The following is a 19,139-nucleotide window of genomic DNA, read 5'->3' on the forward strand; positions in this document are numbered from 1 at the left end:
GCAGAAAGAAATGATCTTTAAATAATTCATCAAACATTTTATTGCACATTCCACATAGACAAACACGGATTTCACTAAAAACTCAAGGGCAGCACACACAGAATAAGAATTGGAAAAAAATATGTATATATAAAAAAAAAAAGGCAAGTAATAAATAAACTGATAAAAACTCCTAGTTAAAAGTATGATTAAAAATGCATAAAGCTACGCCTTCATTAAAAGCCAGCCGAGCGTTGGTGCGTCAGAATCAGTTGTAAGACGTGTGGCCAGTCTCATGAATACGACAGAAGTCCTGGCCCAGCGCTGCTCTCTTCTTACAGGGGAGCCCCAGCTTTGTGGTCCCACCGCACCGAGGACGCCCTGAAATGGAACTAAAGAGGGAGACAATGCAAAACATTATCCAAGTCAATTTTATTTATAAAGCGCCAAAACAATAAAATTGTCTCAAGGCGCCTTACAGAGTCCAGAGCACTGTACCCCCTCCCTGTATTATGGCAAGACAGAAGATAAAAATGTTGATTCAACTTCATTTCCCCCCACATTTGATTTATAGCCATTTAAATTGAATTAAATCTTTTGTTTGCAATGACAGCAGAGCATTTTAAAGCAATATTTTAGCACATAGCAGACCTAGTATTTCACTGAAACACATTTAACAGTCCCTTAACATAATGGAAAATGTGTAATCTTTTACCCATTGCTGCCCACAGAGTGATTCATGCTGGAGTTACACGAATGGTCAACAGTGTCCAAGACACCGGCAAGGTTCCTTTGGGCGATATTCTCAAGAACAGCCTGTCAAACAAAAGAATAAAAATTAGAAACTTTTACGATGGACATGAGCATGTGCATGTAGTGATTGTGCTAGACCAGGGGTCCTCCCTCCAGCTCCTGGAGTCCTCTGCCCTGGACATCTCTCCCTTACATGCAGAGCAGGGGGACCCAAAAGCCCAATTAAGAACCTGTGTCTACTCTACTGTACTTACTCCAGATAGACTAGGCCTGTTTTTAGCCACTGGTGTTGAATGGGTTGTCGTGGCCAGGCTTGGCCCACCAAATCTAGACCGCCACGGGGGCTGTAGGGGAGGCAGAGCCAACATACTGGGGTCCCCTATGACATAAGTAACCAAAACAAAAACGACTTTAGAAATGACCGCAGGTGCTGACAGTAGTAATGAGAGCTTGTGTTTACGGGTTGAGCATTATGAATTTTTTTTTTTTTTTTTTTTTTTTTTAAACACACACACACCGGCCATGAAGCTGACTTGACCATCAATTTCCAACCCTGTATCGTTCTCCAAGTAATCCCTGAAAAAGAAAGAGTAATAGGCAGGGAAGGAAAGGGAGAGAATGTACAGGATTACTGAACTTCTCCAGTTTTTTAATAAACAAACAAACGTATTGAAAAAAAACTTTTTAAAAATCTTTAAATACAAACATGTGTATTTCAGCTGTAAAACACCGTTACACAGGTGATGACTCACCACTTAGGAGTGGAAGATTGAGGAGACTGATGTTCAGGGACAAGGACATCCTCTTCAATCACTTTACCTGGGGGCCCACACAAACCTAGAGGAGATGGGTCCCCCACGACCCCCTTGATTCTAGACAATGCCCACAGCAACTGCAGTACAAACCAGCGCCCTACCAGAGCCCATCAGACAGAAATATCATCATTACGACACAAACACACACACACACACACACACACAGTATGCTATATGGTGTATGTAATGGTACACAAACGCACCTAAGGAGAGAGCAAACAGCAGGAATGTGAGTGAGCACAAGTCAAAGGCAGGCTGATGGTTGACCTCAGCGACCGCATTGAGGGGCACGGTGACAAGAACAGAGAGACGAGAGAATGTGGGGCACTGAAGGAAGGATAGCAGCACAGCGCTCAACAGGAAGTACCCAGCATGCATCACAAAGGTCCAGACAGAATGAATAGTCAAACCTGTATGGGACAAAACCAGAGCCATTATATTCCAAATTTAACAGCAAACAGGATTTTATATACTAAACACAAATTCGAATATTTCTTTAACATCCAGACAATACAGATTTAAAAAAAGTTAGTAAGATGTTTCTCTGGGTTTGGAACATGTGCAATACCTGCCCATCCCAGGTATCTCTGGATGATGTGTAGTCGATCCTCCAGCCGCCCTTGCATGTTGTCCAGATAGACCAGCAAGTATCCCAGAGTGCCATTCATGCGCTCCAGCTTCCCCATGAGCTCAGAGTAGAACCGCGCTGTGTCATTCTGCTGCCGCAGGAACCCAACCATGTTGTCCTCTGCCAATGCAGTGGGTGATGGGTAATCACAGTAAAGATGGTCATTAATATCCTATGGGACAGTGGCCTTGGAATGTAAATGTTATCTTGCGGCTGTCCGAGGGCACTCACGTATTTTACTGTAGATGTCCTGAGCACGCCCTCTAACTTCTGACAGGTCATCCAGAATAGCCTGATGTCCATCTTGCACATCAGAACCCTGAGTTTTCAGCTGCTCACTCACATTCTCTACAGGTGTGTGAGGAGAGAGAGCGTAGATTGAGTAAAGAAACCAGAAATACAAGTATTAGAATCTCATAAAGGGTTAAACTCGGGCATTAACAAAAAAGTATTAGGTATTATGATCAACAATAAAAGGAGAAAATTAAGAACTTCAAGGTGGCATCAGTCATTACTGTTGTGGATTATATCTTTGTTTTCTTTGTACTGTCTATGAGCACTGAGTGTTCATCTCACCCATTCTCTGAGAGATGCCCTGGATCAGCTGTGCCACCAGCTCTTGCCCACTGCTGATGAGGGCCTTCTCTTGTGCCAGTCTCTGCAGGTTGGCACTGATGGAGGAATCAAGCTGCTCTTGCCCATCTTGGAGTGCCCCCTGCTGGACATGCAGGACACTGTGCCCCTCTATCAGCTTATCAAGAGATGCTGCAGTCATGTCCCGCAGTTCTCTCTGACCCTCCTACAAACACATATACACAATGATTATCAACTTTGATGAATCTCACATTAGCCTTAACAATGTTACCTGGCCTAAGGCAGCATGCATCACAAGGGAAAGTAAATGTTCCTTAAATGTGAATCTAAAGCAGTTCTAGAATTGACCCCAGAAAGAAATTCCCTCTGAAATAAGGCGAGCAATAGTGATCATCATATTAAAAGGGAGAAAAGCTAAAGCCGTAATATACACCTTCAGGTCCTCCATGGCATCAAGCTGGCTGGTTGCTGTGGATATGAGGGCGTTGACTGTGAGCTCGGCCCGTCGACGGAAGTGCTGCTGGCGAGTGGCGTAGCACACAGAGCGTGCCCTGTTGCTCACAATGTGGTAAGCAGTCCAGGTGTCAGAATCCATGTCTGAAGTGCACTCTTTTATGGACTGTACAAGGGAGCATTGCAAGAGAAAAATGGAGCAGTTAATAATGTGTGTAAACTGCTAATCTAAAGTGCCTTTTCTAAATGGTAAATGCCATTTGATGTTTGGTACAATTTACTCTTACTGGGGCTTTCACATTACAATGTTCCAGGTTACTGCCTCAACAGTGGTAACATATGCAGTATTTTGTAGCATTAGCCCCACTCTCATTTGTGCTGGATTGAATAAATTACACATACAGACACAACATAGTGTGAGTTTCACAAAAAGAGAGGAAAAAACTTCAGTCACAGACTATGATGATGGGAGTCCAATGGAGTTCTACTTACCATTTCGTCTGTGCAGGGGTAGGTCCTACGACCCTCCACCTCTGCCTGGCAGTTAAAAAGGACTACACCCAGTTTGGCCAGACTCTCCTCTGACAAACCATCACAGGTAGACCTCAGCTGACTGATCACCTGGTTGATAACAAACACTTCAGTAATAAGCCTTGCTCTCTAAATATTTGTCAATGGTCTTTAAAGAAGGCATTTTCTGATCCATTAACTGATTATCAAGACACGTGTTACCTGTAAATGACAGCTGTCTAGAGGGCTCAGTTGCATCAGATTGCCTTCAGCAAGAAACTTCTCCTCCACCACACGCATTTCAAAGGGGGGAGGGTCAGTCGGGGCAGTATTCAGAGCAGCTTGGGCTGGTGGTGGGACAGGAGTTGGTGTTTCCTTCTTCAGCCAGTCAAACAAGGCATCAGCTGTGCCACACTGGGTGCAGATCACCCAGAAGAGCCCCCACAGATACATCTAAAAGTACAAGGCCAGAGGGAAAGACAAGCATAAAGCCATTACCTATTATAATAACCATCATTATCCCAGTCATTAACAAAATAACAATACAATCATTTTCTCATATTTCCCATGAATAATCTAAGACACGTCATCAGCGTGATTTGCAACGAGATTGTGACAGTTCTTTATCGTGCATCTTGTTTTTCTTACTATTTTACCGATGACTTGATGTTGCATTGTGTATGTAAGTGAAATACATTAATTCTGCAAACTGCAGTCACACTGCTTTGCAAAGGATTGTGTCCGGGCATGCCATTCTCAGTGCACTCCCACGGAGCAACGCTCCTCTCAGTTTACGAACTTCTGAGGTATTCATATATTTCTGCAAACAGCGCATTCATCGATTCAAGCAGGCTGTTTAAATTGCAACAATGTGAAGATCAAGCGTGTCGACAAATGCAGGCTTCAACTAATGTTATCAGTTAACGCTGCAGGTGAAGTGAATGTGGCATAATTTCACGGTAGTTAATTTGTTCGTCCAGCAAAACACAAAAGATCAGAACTAACCTTAAAGCTTTAGGTGACACTCCAGCTGATAGGATGAGCTCAGAACGTTGGTTCCGATTTAAACGAGTCTGCTCCGTAGATGTGTCATGTGAAGTATAATTAACTTACTGTTGAAAGCTTTGCTACATTCAATCGTTTAAATGGCAAGCAAACAACCAATCAGACAAGCGCATCTTAAATCTCGTGAGATTTGAGTGCAATTTCAAAGTAGCAGGATTTGTGGGTTTTAAGTTTTACTCTTTGGTCTTACACTAGTCTTGTAAAGTCACTACATTGTTGGTCAACTATGAAACAGAGTTGCGGAATAACATAATGGGAGTTATGGAACAGCTGTGGTTACAACATGTAATGGTATTGTTCAAGAATGGAGTCTAAAGCAGTACTTGTCAACGCCGTACCGCCTTATGGATATATAATTGCTAACGAAAAGTGGAGAGGTTCTGTGCTGGAACAAGGCTTCAAAGGTATATTGCTTCCTTCATGTGTAAATATATTTAAGTATGAATGCGAGTAAGAATTGTAACTAACTTTAAGGCAGGGAGACAAGTGTCTAAATAGTCGCGACGGTTAGCTAATTTAGTCTCTTAAGTTTTACTAGCTAGCTAATTCGACTAACGTAAGACTAGCTAGGTTTAGCAGGAGTGAAATAATTGATTGCCCACACCTATTTAATATCTAACATTAGGTAGTAACTGTCAGCTATGACGTTAATTGTTTAGTGTGCTAATTATATTTCTTTATAACATTATTTATCTCTTCATCTACCCTAGGAAACATTAAGATCATTTTCGAGGAACAGCTCGGCGTTGTTGACTTTCATCTTTCAGACAAGAGCTGTATTCTGTATGTATCAGAGAGTGACATAGTGGCAGGCAGTGCTTACAAAAGGAAGATTGTTCGCTTCAGAAATGTAAGTTTGGGGAATATATTCATCCACGTCAATGTTTTAATAAATGTGTCACCTGAGTGTGTTGCCGGGTGCGTTTTAACATGCTTCACTGTTTTTCAGGCTAACAGTAATCTTCAAGGGATTGTTGTTGTAGAGAAGACACGTCTCAGTGAACAGTACTTTCCCCCCTTGCAGAAGTTTGTGGTGCTGGAGCTGGGACTGAACCTGTTGCCTGTCTTGAGCCCAGCGGAGGCTTCCCAGCTTATCATTCAGCTGGTATACTAATAATTCTCTAGTATAACCATTAGTTTGTGCACCCCACAAGTCTCTGTCTTACATGTAGAAACAAAAGTGCAAACATGGTTGCTGTTGCCAGACTAATGTCAATTGTACATTTTGGTGTAGTAATATGAATGTAAAATGTATGAATACATATAATGTTCATATTCAAAATGTAGACAGTATTTTATACCTAAACTGTTGCCTGTTTAGGAAAGTGTTGATGTTTGTCCAAATGAGGGGCTATAAGGTTTTGCATAGCTATGCTCAGGAATGCATTGCCCTTTAATAATTGAAATGCCAATCTCTCCAACAGGTCCATGGGGAAAGCAAGGAGAACCCCTTCCACAGGAAGAGCATCTCCAGGCTGCTCGACCCTGTGGTTTTATCTCTGGTCCAGCAAATTCCTGGAGTGGGAAAGGTGAAGGCCCTGGCTCTTCTGCAGCGATACTCCTCCATTCACCAACTCAGCCAGGCCTCGATCAGTGACCTTGAGCCCATAGTAGGGCAGGCCACAGCTCAACACGTTTGGGGATTCTTCCACAAACCACTGGTTTAGCATAGTCCACTTGGGATATCTCATTGAGATATGAGATGTTCAAAATGTTCTACAGCAAAAAGCCTATAGTGTCTTTAAAGACCTATATATTTGCTGTAGCCAGTTCACCTACAGAAGATCTTAAGAACTATGCTTGGATGTACACACTCAAGAATCATTGAGAGGTATTGCATATGTCTATGGGTCAGGCTTTGAGACATTCATCTTTGAGGACTATTATTGACATCTATGTTGAGATGCAGTTGTAGCAATTTGAGAAATTGTTGTTTCTAAACATTCAAAGTTCTGTAATCAATGTTATATGTTAACTCGTTATATACACTGTCTGTGCAAAGATCCAATATGAAGGAATTAAGTATTTTCACAATTTACATTTAATCTGTGATAGCTGAGTAAAACCATTATTTTGAAGTGGCTTTGAACAACCTTTTTAAATGGTCTGAATGAAATGATCTGTTATTGATACTGAAATTATATTATATTAATATTGAATTGTTTATATTGATTGTATGATGTAAATACCAATGATTGCTTCTAAGGATTTTCATGTGAAAACTATGCACTGGCAATGTATGACAAGGGCTGTGACAGAACAGGTGGCAGACTATTGTCTCAGTTTCCAGAGTAGCCTGCAAAATAAGGCAGATATTGTACTGTTGAGGAGTGAGCTCAAATACCCTTGCCCATTGTTGCAAGATATGCTTTGATAGCACAAAGATGCTCCCAGTGTATTTTTTTTTCATTTAGAGGTATTTGTTTTGGTTTATATGAGAACGCTTTCCAGCTGGGGAAACTGGATTTCTGCAAGGTTGTTAGTAAAACTTATAGCCACAAGATGGAGCTACAGATCAATTACATACGTTGTTACATGTCGGAACTGAGTGGGACAATGACTTTAAACAGAACTTTTGCTCAGTGGAGGTTAGAATACTAAGTTTCTAGGTTACATTCAGGTCACATACAGCCTAATATATGAAAACGGCATACGTGACCATTAAACTGAACCCTAGAACCCCAGGCTGATAGCACTGCTGAGTTAAAAAAAAGGATACAATCTAATCCATAAGCAGTAAAGCTACATAGAAACCTTTCTTGCACTAAAGCTTTTAGAAATCTACTTCCTGCTGTAAATTCTACACTGCTTTGTTCAGTCATCAGAATACCAGCCAGGACCAGAAGCACCAACACTTTTTCTTTTTGTTATCAATAAGGGCCATGTCTCGTCTATTGTCTAGGAGCTAATCCTTTGCCCAACCGGTCCAGAAGTACCCAGGCATTTACGTGGATTTTAAATAGTTTTGGTCTCGCAGATTTGGTTTAGCACTTTAAATTAAGACTGGCTCATTATTCCTCTCTGCCCCCCTCATTCACACATAGATCTCAGTTTTGCTCCCTTCTGCTTCCCTCTTGTGATGTATTGGTTTTCTGCTCGACTTCTCCCTTTAAGGGCCGCACACTGCTGGCAGTGTTTAGGCCTTCCTGCCAGCTCACAAAGCACCTCTCCTTTTTATTGGCCTTCTAACGGGATCAGTTGAATCCAGGCCTCTTTATTGTGTTCTCTGTGCTGTTGGTGAGAGGGGGAGAGAGCAAGAGAAAAGCCACAGCACAAATTCACGACTTGACTTCCTAAATTCCTCTCTGGGGATTCTTTAGAGGCGAAGAGAGGCATGAAGAAATCCCTGTTTGGGGTGCACGCTCAGACGCAGGGGCCTCCGTGCTCTTTGCTTGCTTACCCCCTTCGCTGGAGCCGGAATAGTGTCTTCCATCAGGCTGTATCCCTGTGGTGCATCAATTTAACATGCCTGAGGCTAACTTTAGAGCTGTGTGTATGAAAAAGAGGGAGAATTGGCGAGATAGCTTTAAACTTGCGATACATGGATGAAAGATATAAAAGGTCTCACAACTCAAAAGATGGGTTTAGCCTTAGTGAGTATACTGTACAGTTAGTAATGTAGGTTAAGATGGGGCTTTTAGCCCAACAAACTTTATTTCACAGAACAAGCTTGGTCTTTCTAAATTCTAAATGATTCACTATGTTGTATGTAAAAGTAAAAACTTCTGCAGCAGGAACAACAGCACATACAATGACATCGGCTTGTAAAATCAGTGGCATGATGAGTAAAAGATGGTTAACATGGGAGATGGTTTTGATGTGAAGAATAAGATAATCTGCAGCCTTTCTGTCTTCACAGCCTTGCCATTTATGAAATTTTAAAAAGATTAAAAGTAAATAATGCAGTCAACCAGAATGTTCGCTGGGGGGGGGGACTTTGTTACAAGTGGGACATTCACGATAGTATCAAATTACAAAATTAAAAAGAAGCATTAGGCTACTGCCATAAATGCTCATACATGCCATCTCAAATGTATAGATGTAGACCTACATGTTGTGTTTTGTTATATATAATAGTTAACATTTGTACGCTTCAAATTATTATACTAGATCAAGTCAGGGGGACAGGGATTAATGTGTGAGTAGCAGGTCTAATAAAGCGTAGGGAAAAAGTTGAAGAGTGGCAGAGATGCTGGTCATGCTTCGGATGCGCGAAATAGGCTACTGTAGGGTAGGATATCTAAACCAAAGTCTCTCCCCAGGCGGACCGCTTGAGAACAGGTGAAAGTCGACATCAGCTTCAACTACATCCATACAAAACTCAAACGTTTTCAAGCAACTAATCAGTTTGCAAAGCGTAATGGCTATATGAGCGATTCCCCTTGAGAGGTAGTTAACATTCTATCCTGTACAGTGGCGGATCCTTTGCGCCTGCGCATTCTTTTTACAACGCATCAATGCACTGAAGAGAGTTCAAGAGAGGGATCTGAAGCTTTTCGTGTGCTCACAGAAATGGATGGAGGAAAGCGGAAAAGAAGTGTTTGTGCCACGCAAGAGCCGGAGGCGCAACAGAAAATGGTGAAAGATAAGAATATCAAGGCTATCCCCGAGGTAGTGACACTCAAGAAAGAGATAGGACTTCTCAGCGCTTGCACCATCATTATAGGTAAGATTGTGACAGGTCTGTCGCATTATGCAATACTACTAAATGACATCCAAGCGAAAGTTACCATCTTGATCAAATTGATTTTGCTTCACGTTTCTGTGTTGGGGATATTCTTGATCACTTCGGGTACTACAGTAAGAAAAAACTCATAACGCTCTAAACCTCATATACTAATTGCTTTCCCCACGACTTAGTGAAACCAAACAGGTGAGGTAAATCCTGCAGCCAAGGTGATAGATAGAAAGTTATGTTTGTCTATTTTCTGTAATTGTGGATACTTTCATTGTTATTATTGCATTGTGTGAAGATAATTGTGTTTTTTGTCATAAGTAAATATGTTTCACCCAGTATAAATAAAGAGCACTGCCTGAAAAAAACAGTGAGTAGATGTGCATTAATAGTGACACACACATACTGCTCCAGCCTCTGAACCAGCCATGGTCTGCTCAGTGGCACTTGCCATCATGTGTGGCTTATGCTGTGCTGCAGACAAGTTCTGAGACTCTCCCCTGCACGTGTCCTGAGTTCAGTGCTTTAACCCCTCCACTGGGACCAGAATTCACTGTGCTCAAATGCACTTAGAATGCTGATGCTCCACGAGGAAGCGGGAGACCACCAACTGTGAGGGGTACTCATCAGCACTAGCCCAGACAAGCTCTCTCCACCTTCCTCCCTCTCTTTCCCTCTCAGCATCTATCATCACGTATCTATCTGCAAACTGTATCATTTAAGCAACAATTAGTGAGAAACTCCCTGACAATGTCGGGCTATCCCAGAGTGCCTTTGACACTCTCTGCGAGGCTAAAGCAGAAGTAATGGAACAATGGGAGTGTTTAAATCTGCTCCCACCCGGTGGCTGTGTGGGCTCTCAACAGGCAGGCGTAAATTATTTATCCTCCTGTTATGTAATCGTGCTCCCTGCCACTTGGCTGCTGTGTGCGGCACCGGCCTGGGCTGTAAGCGCGATGGCCCGCCTCGCTCCTCTATTCCCAGTGCTCCAGAGTTTTCCGGAGTTCGCCTCTTGGCAAAACACGGGGCACTGAACCCAGTTCTGAGGTGAGAGCTGACCAGGTACTGAAAGTCAGGGTTGCTCTCGATTGAGTTTTCATTTTCAGTCTCAACAGGAAGGAAAACACGAGTGGGATTGCAGGCCAGCAGTCACAGTCACATTTAACATGCCGACTGCTGTCTGAATGATGTGTTTTATTTACTAAACCTGATGTGATTCTGAGCTAAGAAAATGTAACCTAAAGTATCGTATTGTACTGTAAGCAGTGTTAACATTTCAGGCTAACCTTTACTAGAGTTGACCACTGTAGGAGATCACCCCCTCTTGTCCATGTGATGTGCACACACAAAATAATTGGCCTGCAGTGATATCCTTTATTAATACAGCTGTATCACATTGAGAACTTTAGTCAGTTCCACAGACATTGCTTTCCTCAGAGTATCTACATTTTCAGTAACTGTCAGATCATTAAAACAGTTAAGATTAAGTATGAAGAAAATCTTTTTTAAATACAAGGCATAATTAGTGTTATTTTACTGGCCATCTGTTTTCAAATATGCACTAATTCACAATAGCTGCCTTTCACTATTTCGTGTAAAGCTTAGTTTAACTATAATTTACTCAAATAAACACATGCTAAACTGTCTGATGAAAAATCGACATGCTGGTATGTTATTATTTACATTGTTATGTTATGTTATTGATTCTACAGGAAACATCATTGGCTCTGGGATTTTCATCTCTCCAAAGGGTGTTTTAGAGCATTCAGGGTCTGTGGGCCTGGCTTTGGTGATCTGGCTCTCAGGGGGGGGCATCGCTGCCCTTGGGTCTCTCTGCTATGCCGAGCTGGGGGTCACCATCCCCAAATCTGGTGGGGACTACTCCTACGTCACAGAGATCTTTGGAGGTCTAATAGGGTACGTGAGTTGTCTTAGTGCTGTATAGAAATGAGTTTAGCTGGTAGTACCAAAGGCAACAGTTTAGGAAAGGAAAGAAGCCGAAGTGCAAAGTCTAATGTGAAATTCTGAAGTACTGAATGTTCTTATTTATGTCAGCTGTTTCACATTAAATATGGTCCTACACAGGGTGTGTTTAACACTACCCTCATCAACTTTGTAGCACATATTGATGTAAATGCTGAGTTCAGCATGATAGCGACTAAAGGCTTAATCACAAAGTTTGTTTTACTTTTGTGTTTCCATCTCAGTCACTAATGGAAATCAGTCCCTTCCCTATTGTCTCACTCAGTGCAAATAATGTTCGAACTCAATGTAAAATTATGTTCTTGATTAGCTATATCAGGTAATCAGTGAATCAGGAGCACTGTTACAATAGCTAATCAGCTGATAAAGTGATGAATTGATGAGTTCAATCAGGTATAAGGAGCAGGGAGATGCAGGGACATAAATCTAATGGCATAATTCTTCATCTTTATTTCCCTGCTCTCCCTCCGCTCCTGTTGTAGGTTCCTTCTGTTATGGAGTGCTGTGCTCATCATGTACCCCACCACGCTCGCAGTCATCGCCCTCACCTTCTCCAACTACATCCTGCAGCCAGTCTTCCCTAACTGCATCCCCCCATACGTTGCCACACGGTTGCTCTCCACTACCTGTATTTGTAAGTAGGTCCAGCCATCGTGTCTGTGCTGACTGATCTTTAACTATGTGTCTTCACTGTGACGTACATGTTTTACCTCATCCTTGGGTACTATCTGAAGAGAGTTTTTAAATGGGCGTCAATTTAGTCTCTAAAAGTCTCTTGAAGTTCTAGACATGCAAAATGCCAGACTTGTAATGAGTTGCTGGCGTCTGAGGTGAATTGTTATCGTGCCATCTTCCCATGATATAATGTGATTGTAATGCTGGCGAGGTGAGCCGGAAGCAAACGCTGCTGATTCGAGCCAGCCATGCTGAAATATAGATGATGTGTCTGAGAGGAGGAGTGAAGATGGTAAAGGCAGGCAAGAGGGAAATGGATGGTAAAGCTTTGGGAGGCACTGTGAGACAGTTGGCTGTCACAGAGAATTAAATGAGATGTTCCACTGGTAGACCACATTTGTCTCTTTTGAGGTTTGAGTCATTGACCTCTTATTGTTCAAACCCCTGGGTACTCATCAGTACGTCCTTCAAGAATTAGTATGTCCTTTAAGACTATCACAACCGCCTGCTCTGTGGAGTCAGCCTGCAAATGTCTCCCTTTTGATGGCCATATTGGACCCTGAGCCTGAATGTTGGAGTGTCCCACGCCATCACGTCATACGTGTACATTTGAAGTACCGTGAGGGCACTGCGAGACAAAAGCCAACCGGCAGGCCAAAAGCACTTCACTATATGGTGGTCCTTTGAAAAGAGATGTCTGGGCATAGCGTGTGATTGCCCCATTAGTGCTCATTATTCACACTTGTTCTTAGAGCTGTTGGCCACAACAAAGCAACCAGAAGACAGGAGTTGGGGGAAAGTGTGAAGCGCCTTGCCTCTTCAGGGACATGCTCATCTGTTTTGTTTTTGTTCAGCTGTGGTCGGAAGCCGTTTTTTAGCGGAGGCTGATGGAGGCCACCTCTATTTCACTCTATTTCACAGAGAGGCGAGACAGAGCGAGGGAGCAAGGGGGAGGGTGAAAGTGTGACAGTGATAGATGGCTTGATACTATACAAATCCCCCCGATTCTATAACCAGCCATTACTACATTCCTAGCCCCCACTTAATATATAGGGCCCCCCAGTGGTGTTCCCTGACAACAACTGCTCACGTTTTTTGAGTTGCTGTGCCAATGTGGCTTGGCACGCTGGACAAACAATTGTGAAACTCCAAAGTTTTATTGACAGAAGCAGTATATTTCCGCTATTGGGTGTTGATTTGGTTTTACTCTTAAACTGTGTCAGTACGTGTTATAATCCACCACATATACAGCAAGATTAGCTGTACTCATTTTGTTTAACAGTTCTGATCAAGTAATCCTCAAGGTCTCAAAGCATTTTGAAGGTTTTGAATACTTTGGATGTATAAAATGTTTTTTTTTTCATTTATCCTTATATATGCCTTAAACATGCAGATGTTCTCAATATTTATGCTTGTCCTGATAGAAATGACCTGTGTGTGTATGTGTGTGTGTATGTGTGTGTGTATCTGTGTTTGTATGTGTCAGTGTTCCTCACTTGGGTGAATTGCTTCAGTGTGCGTCTGGCCACCCGTATTCAGGACATCTTCACAGTCGGCAAACTGCTGGCTCTTGGCCTCATCATTGTGGTGGGCCTGGTGGAGATCTTTAAAGGTCAGTTCGTTCACCTCACACTCACCTGTGTCATGCCAGTGTGCTGGAAGAGGCTTACACTGTCTGTAGATAAATGCACTTGCTTGCTCCTCCTGAATGCACAGCTGTGTGTTTTTCATGCCCGGCTTTTGCACAGGCGACTATGATGGACTGACTCCACACGTGGCCTTCACGTTTTTCAAGAGCCCTACAGTGGGGGGGATTGCGCTGGCCTTCCTCCAGGCCTCCTTTGCCTTCAGCGGGTGGAACTTCCTCAACTATGTCACAGAAGAGGTGGTCGAACCACGCAGGTGAGGGAGAGGGATCAATACACAGGTCAGCTGAATGCTCAGATCGATTTAGTGACACATTTGTCACAGCAATAGGCTGCTTGCCTGCATGAGTCATAGATTAAATGAATATCTGAATCTCATGTTGGAGGAGGCTGGGTGATCTCTGATTTAATTTCAGATCATCCATCCATTGTCATTTTGCCTGAAACGCTCATAACGCATGTGCTGTAGTTGGTGTGTCATAATCATAAGTTTGCCATTAAAAAGCAAATGCTCTTTGCTGTTGATGTATGCTTTAAAAATAATATCCATGAAAAACAGCCTGTAAGGTGGGCTCATATTTAATGGCCGCTTTTGTCCTGTTTTTTCACACAACAAATACCTTGAGCTTTGTAAGAGGCTCCTTGCGATTGGCTGCTAATGAAGTCTATCACAGCACCTCTTGAAGGTGGTATCAGTATCAGCAGCAGATATGTGAATACAGTGCGGGTGTGGCTCTCTGGCCACATCCATGTGATGCTTGTCGATTGCCTCATCAGGAACCTACCTCGTGCCATTTACATCTCCATTCCACTGGTGACCATAGTGTACACGTTTACCAACATCGCCTACTTCGCCTCCATGTCCCCCGAGGAGCTGCTGGCATCCAATGCTGTGGCTGTTGTGAGTAAAGAACACCCCTAAGTGTGGGTCTGTGGAGGGGACAGCATCTCAAACCATTCTACATCACCATGGAGAAATAAGTGTGCTGTTTTCAGCTGTGGATGGGCAACAGAGCTTTGATTTGGCATGTAGATTTGTTTTGTGTCTTTTTTTATTCCTTTACTTTTCAATTTAATGTAAGACATGGGACATGAATAATGACACATCATGGCAGTTATTTTTTAAAGAAGAGAAAGGGTTTGTGTATTGTTTTCTTTTGTTAAATTAAGCTTTCCATTAAGTTTTATTTGATCTAAACCTAACCCAGTTACAGTTAAGTGTTAAGTGAGATGAACTGGGATGACGGTCGCTGTGATTTCTCTCCTAGACCTTTGGGGAGAAGCTCCTGGGGATGTTCTCTACAATCATGCCCATCTCTGTGGCACTGTCCACGTTCGGGGGCATCAATGGCTACCTCTTTACCTCCTCCAGGTGTGTCTTGGGAACAGTTGCCATGGTTATGTGGCACACATATCCTACATTTCTGTGCCATGGTCTGGTCTGTATGTCTAGTTTAGTTATTGTGAAATACAGTTGTTTTTGTAAACTTTTGCAAGTTCTTAATGCAGGGTTATGCAGTTCTGTTGACTGACATGTACATGTATCTATACACACAGGCTATGTTTCTCAGGTGCAAGAGAGGGACATTTGCCCAGTCTTCTGGCTATGATTCACTTTAAGAGCTGTACCCCTATCCCTGCCCTCCTAGTGTCTGTGAGTCACCGACACTCATGCTTCCTTTATAGTTACCATAGTCCATCCATTGTTTAACAGATTAGTTAGAAAAACAAAATGTGGTGCAGTACCCTCACAACATTGAAGTTAATTTGATCACTCTCTTTTTTTCTCTCTCTTTCTCTCTCTCTCTTTCTCTCTTGCACGCTCTTGACTCTTTTCTGTTTCGCAGTGTACAGCCTCCATTTTCATCTTGTGCATTGGAGAGACTCATAACCTGATAAACTATGTGTCTTTTATTAACTACCTCTCCTATGGGGTCACTATTGCTGGTCTTCTGTACTACAGATGGAAGAAGCCTAACCTCTACAGGCCCATCAAGGTATCATCAGTCATATTCCGTCTCTACCACAGCAGAGATTTAGTAACTGAAACTGGTTGTTTTGGTAATGAACTGAATAACAACAGGCATATTTAAATGTACATCCATACAATATTTACTATATGTTAAAAGATGACCACGTTCATGTGTGGTCAATTAAAGGCCTATCCTACAAAAGAACATATACAGTGTATTAAGAAAGTATTCAGATCCATTGACCTTTTTACATTTTGTTATGTTGCAGCCTGTTGTAAAAATCCTTTAAATTCATTTCCCCCTTATCAATCTATACATGAAACCCCATTATGACAAAGCAAAAATAGGATTTTAGAATGTCTGCAAATATATTAAAAAGGAAAAACTAAAATATCACAATGGCATAAATTATTCTCTTGATCATCTTTGAGATGTTTTTACACCTTGATTGGAGTCCACTTGTGGTCAAATAAATTGATTAGACATGATTTGGAAAGGCACACCTCTGTCTATGTAAGGTCTCCCGGCTGAGAATGCATATCAGAGCAAAAACCAAACCATGGGGTCAAAGGAATTGCCTGAGACAGAATTGTATCAAGGCACAGATCTGGGGAAGGCTACAAAAAAATTGCTGCTGCATTGAAGGTTTCCAAGTCTACAGTGGCTTCCATAATTTGGAACAACCAGGACTGGTCTTAGAGCTGGCCGCCAGGTCAAACTGTGATATCGGGGAAGAAGGGCCTTGGTAAGAAAGGTGACCAAGTACATGATGATCACTTTGAGCTGAGCTTAGATCCTGTGCGGAGATAGGAGAAACACCATCACCGCAACACTCCACCGATCTCTGGGCTTTATTGCAGATTTGCCAGACAGAAGCCTTTCAGTGACAGGAAAGACTGCTTGGAGTTTGCAAAACAGCACCTTAAGGACTCTCAGACTGTGAGAAATAAAATGATCTGGTCTGATGAAACCAAGATTGAACTGTTTTGCCTCAATTCTAAAGCGGCATGCCTAAAGGAAACCAGGCACCGCTCATCACCTGCCCAATACCATCCTTACAGTGATGCTAGTCAGGGTTACTTACTAGTCAGGGTTGAGGGAAAGCTGACCAGAGCAAAGTAGAAATATCCTTAATGAAAACCTGATGCAGTGTGCTCAGGACCTCAGACTGGGCAGAAGGTTCACAGAATGACCCTAACCACACAGCCAAGACCACCACAGGAGTGGCTTAGGGACAGCTCTGTGAGTGTCCTTGAGTGGTCCAGCCAGAGCCCTGACTTGAACCCTATCAAGCATCTCTGGAGAGACCTGAAAATGGCTGCCCCGATGGTCCTCATCCTTCCTGACAGAGTTTTTAGGAGAGTGGAGGAGAATGGTAGAAAATCCCCAAAATCCATCTAAAAGCCCTGAGAAAAGGTCTAAAGTCAATGTGATCTCAGTTTTTCCTTTTTAATACATTTGCAAACAAATTCTAATCCTGTTTTTGCTTTGTCATCATGAGGTATTGAATGTAGACATTTTCGTTTGTATACCCAATATACCTTTTGACCCACTGGAGCCATTTCACCACTTGCCTGTGTTCTTATGCCCAAAGGTAAACCTGCTTGTACCAATCAGTTACCTGGTGTTCTGGGTCCTCTTATTGGGGTTCAGCCTTCACTCTGAGCCCATAGTGTGCGGTGGGGGTCTGGTCATCATGCTCACTGGAGTGCCTGTCTATTTCTTGGGGGTGCACTGGAAACAAAAGCCCAAGTGTATCTATGATTTCATTGGTAAGTCAGTAAGAAGTGCTTGTTTATGCTGTTAATGCCATAAGTTGACTTAATGCTAATTTGCCTTAAGTATAATAAACACCTCTTTTGTGAATCCCTCCTACTGTCTAATAGAATGGGCCACCTACCTGGGACAGAGGGTGTTTTTCGTAGTCTTCCCGCAAGTTGATCCTATTGTTGCTGCCACAACTCCCACAGAATGGACAGATAAGTCCTCCACCACAAGCAATGCCTCTGGGACATTTTGAGGCGCATCATTTGGACTCTATGGTTTTTAAGTTTGAAATAGATACATATATAAAAACATAAAACAGACCACAGACACTTGTGCCCCAGTTTTACAGAATGAACCTCTGAATTCCACAAGACGAACAATATGTTTGCCTGTGCACTTAGTTTAATGTTACTAAAATTTTAATGTGCAACATTTCAGACCTTTGGGTCTTCATCAGGGAAAGCCTGATGGAAACATTTTGGAAGCATAAAATTACGTGTAGGCATTAACCCTTTTTCTTGGTTCACCTTTGCCACTAATACACAACTTTGGTTGAATGTGTACACCTTTTCCGTCTTTTCTAGGAGTCCTCTCCTTTTCAGCCTTCCCGCTTTTATTGATCTTGACAATTAATGACTTACTGTGCCTTACTGTGCCAACTACACCAGTGTTCACTGAGAACATCAGCAATACAGGCATAACAACAAGTCTCTCTGTTCACTTACTTTAGTACCATACAGAACATGGTGTGGTTCTACAGTATATGGACCTTAAGGGAGTTTACTTGAGTCAGGGATGGCATAAACACTGTTTAAACCACACACACTGCTAAACACTTGGGAATGTTCTGAATGCCACCTTCATTGTTGAACTTTTAATGTTTTTATCTAACAAATAATAACTATTTATCTGTAATTTGTGTCAATGCTCTGTTGTACAAACACTGTATGTTCAGAATCAGGTCATATACAATTAAGCACAATGACTTTTTCCCCCCTTTTAAATGATTTTTTAAACTTTTATTTTATTTCTAATATTGTTATCTGAATTGGCCCGTAATGTAGAGGAATCAGTTTAGGTCAGTGTATATTATGTATTTATCATACTTTGTTTTTTATTTTTACCAAATTTGATCATTCACTTCTACTGTGCCATGGATTAGTAACTCTTCTGCAGGTTACATGTGGAGTACTAACACAGTTACTAATGTTGCAAACCACATGTTATTGTTGTGAAACAACACTGTATTTTACAAAATATTATTTGTTTCTTTTGTATATATATATACTGTATATCCATATCGATCTATCTATATATTGTGCAATTGAGAATTATTAAAAACATAGTCACTGTGTCCTGTGTCCTATGCAATGGAGACCTATAATGACAAATGATTTTTTCAACTGACACATTCTGCCAATGTGAAATACTGATGGTATGTTATCAAAACAAATCCCATGGACACTTGTTCATTTTAGTGAATGCATATGCCTCAAAAAGCTGTGGCATCCATATGGTGTATGTGTTTCACCTATGCAGATTTCAAGAATCAGTGACTGTGTTTAAATAAACTTTGCATTGTAAATTATTTGTAAAACATCCAGTATTTTCAAAAGATGTGTT

The 19,139-nt window shown here is 42.0% G+C and overlaps 3 protein-coding genes across 3 annotated transcripts; 2 read left to right on the plus strand and 1 right to left on the minus strand.

Annotated features, from left to right (window-relative positions):
* Positions 1-16: 16 nt before the first annotated feature.
* On the minus strand, positions 17-4,857 carry bmb (brambleberry). The gene is made up of 13 exons (XM_012828092.2): positions 4,738-4,857; positions 3,955-4,185; positions 3,715-3,843; positions 3,203-3,388; positions 2,752-2,974; positions 2,407-2,523; positions 2,116-2,295; positions 1,751-1,957; positions 1,485-1,644; positions 1,250-1,308; positions 987-1,111; positions 695-795; positions 17-371 (listed from the first exon to the last, which is right to left on the minus strand). The coding sequence occupies exons 2-13, from the start codon at positions 4,183-4,185 to the stop codon at positions 248-250; spliced, it is 1,842 nt and encodes a 613-aa protein (XP_012683546.2). The 5' UTR covers positions 4,738-4,857; the 3' UTR covers positions 17-247.
* Positions 4,858-4,903: 46 nt separating this feature from the next.
* On the plus strand, positions 4,904-6,878 carry faap24 (FA core complex associated protein 24). Its single transcript, XM_012828113.3, has 4 exons — positions 4,904-5,201; positions 5,508-5,647; positions 5,747-5,902; positions 6,222-6,878. The coding sequence occupies exons 1-4, from the start codon at positions 5,102-5,104 to the stop codon at positions 6,462-6,464; spliced, it is 639 nt and encodes a 212-aa protein (XP_012683567.1). The 5' UTR covers positions 4,904-5,101; the 3' UTR covers positions 6,465-6,878.
* Positions 6,879-8,774: 1,896 nt separating this feature from the next.
* On the plus strand, positions 8,775-19,104 carry slc7a10b (solute carrier family 7 member 10b). Its single transcript, XM_012828094.3, has 11 exons — positions 8,775-9,463; positions 11,185-11,389; positions 11,938-12,089; positions 13,617-13,742; positions 13,879-14,032; positions 14,554-14,677; positions 15,045-15,148; positions 15,334-15,430; positions 15,624-15,773; positions 17,344-17,521; positions 17,636-19,104. The coding sequence occupies exons 1-11, from the start codon at positions 9,310-9,312 to the stop codon at positions 17,767-17,769; spliced, it is 1,578 nt and encodes a 525-aa protein (XP_012683548.1). The 5' UTR covers positions 8,775-9,309; the 3' UTR covers positions 17,770-19,104.
* Positions 19,105-19,139: the final 35 nt, after the last annotated feature.

This window comes from Clupea harengus, chromosome 3, assembly GCF_900700415.2.
Source record: "Clupea harengus chromosome 3, Ch_v2.0.2, whole genome shotgun sequence".
In the NCBI taxonomy this organism is placed as follows: domain Eukaryota; kingdom Metazoa; phylum Chordata; class Actinopteri; order Clupeiformes; family Clupeidae; genus Clupea; species Clupea harengus.

Coding starts and splice junctions, on each gene's coding strand:
- bmb (XM_012828092.2), bottom strand. CDS start 4,185: ATGTATCTGTGGGGGCTCTTCTGGGTGATCTGCACCCAGTGTGGCACA. Junction 2,524..2,751: donor GGGCATCTCTCAGAGAATGG/GTGAGATGAACA, acceptor ACACACCTGTAG/AGAATGTGAGTGAGCAGCTG. Junction 1,112..1,249: donor TCAAGTCAGCTTCATGGCCG/GTGTGTGTGTGT, acceptor CTTATGTCATAG/GGGACCCCAGTATGTTGGCT.
- faap24 (XM_012828113.3), top strand. CDS start 5,102: ATGGAGTCTAAAGCAGTACTTGTCAACGCCGTACCGCCTTATGGATAT. Junction 5,202..5,507: donor GCTGGAACAAGGCTTCAAAG/GTATATTGCTTC, acceptor CATCTACCCTAG/GAAACATTAAGATCATTTTC. Junction 5,903..6,221: donor CCCAGCTTATCATTCAGCTG/GTATACTAATAA, acceptor TCTCTCCAACAG/GTCCATGGGGAAAGCAAGGA.
- slc7a10b (XM_012828094.3), top strand. CDS start 9,310: ATGGATGGAGGAAAGCGGAAAAGAAGTGTTTGTGCCACGCAAGAGCCG. Junction 13,743..13,878: donor CCTGGTGGAGATCTTTAAAG/GTCAGTTCGTTC, acceptor GCTTTTGCACAG/GCGACTATGATGGACTGACT. Junction 14,033..14,553: donor GAGGTGGTCGAACCACGCAG/GTGAGGGAGAGG, acceptor TTGCCTCATCAG/GAACCTACCTCGTGCCATTT.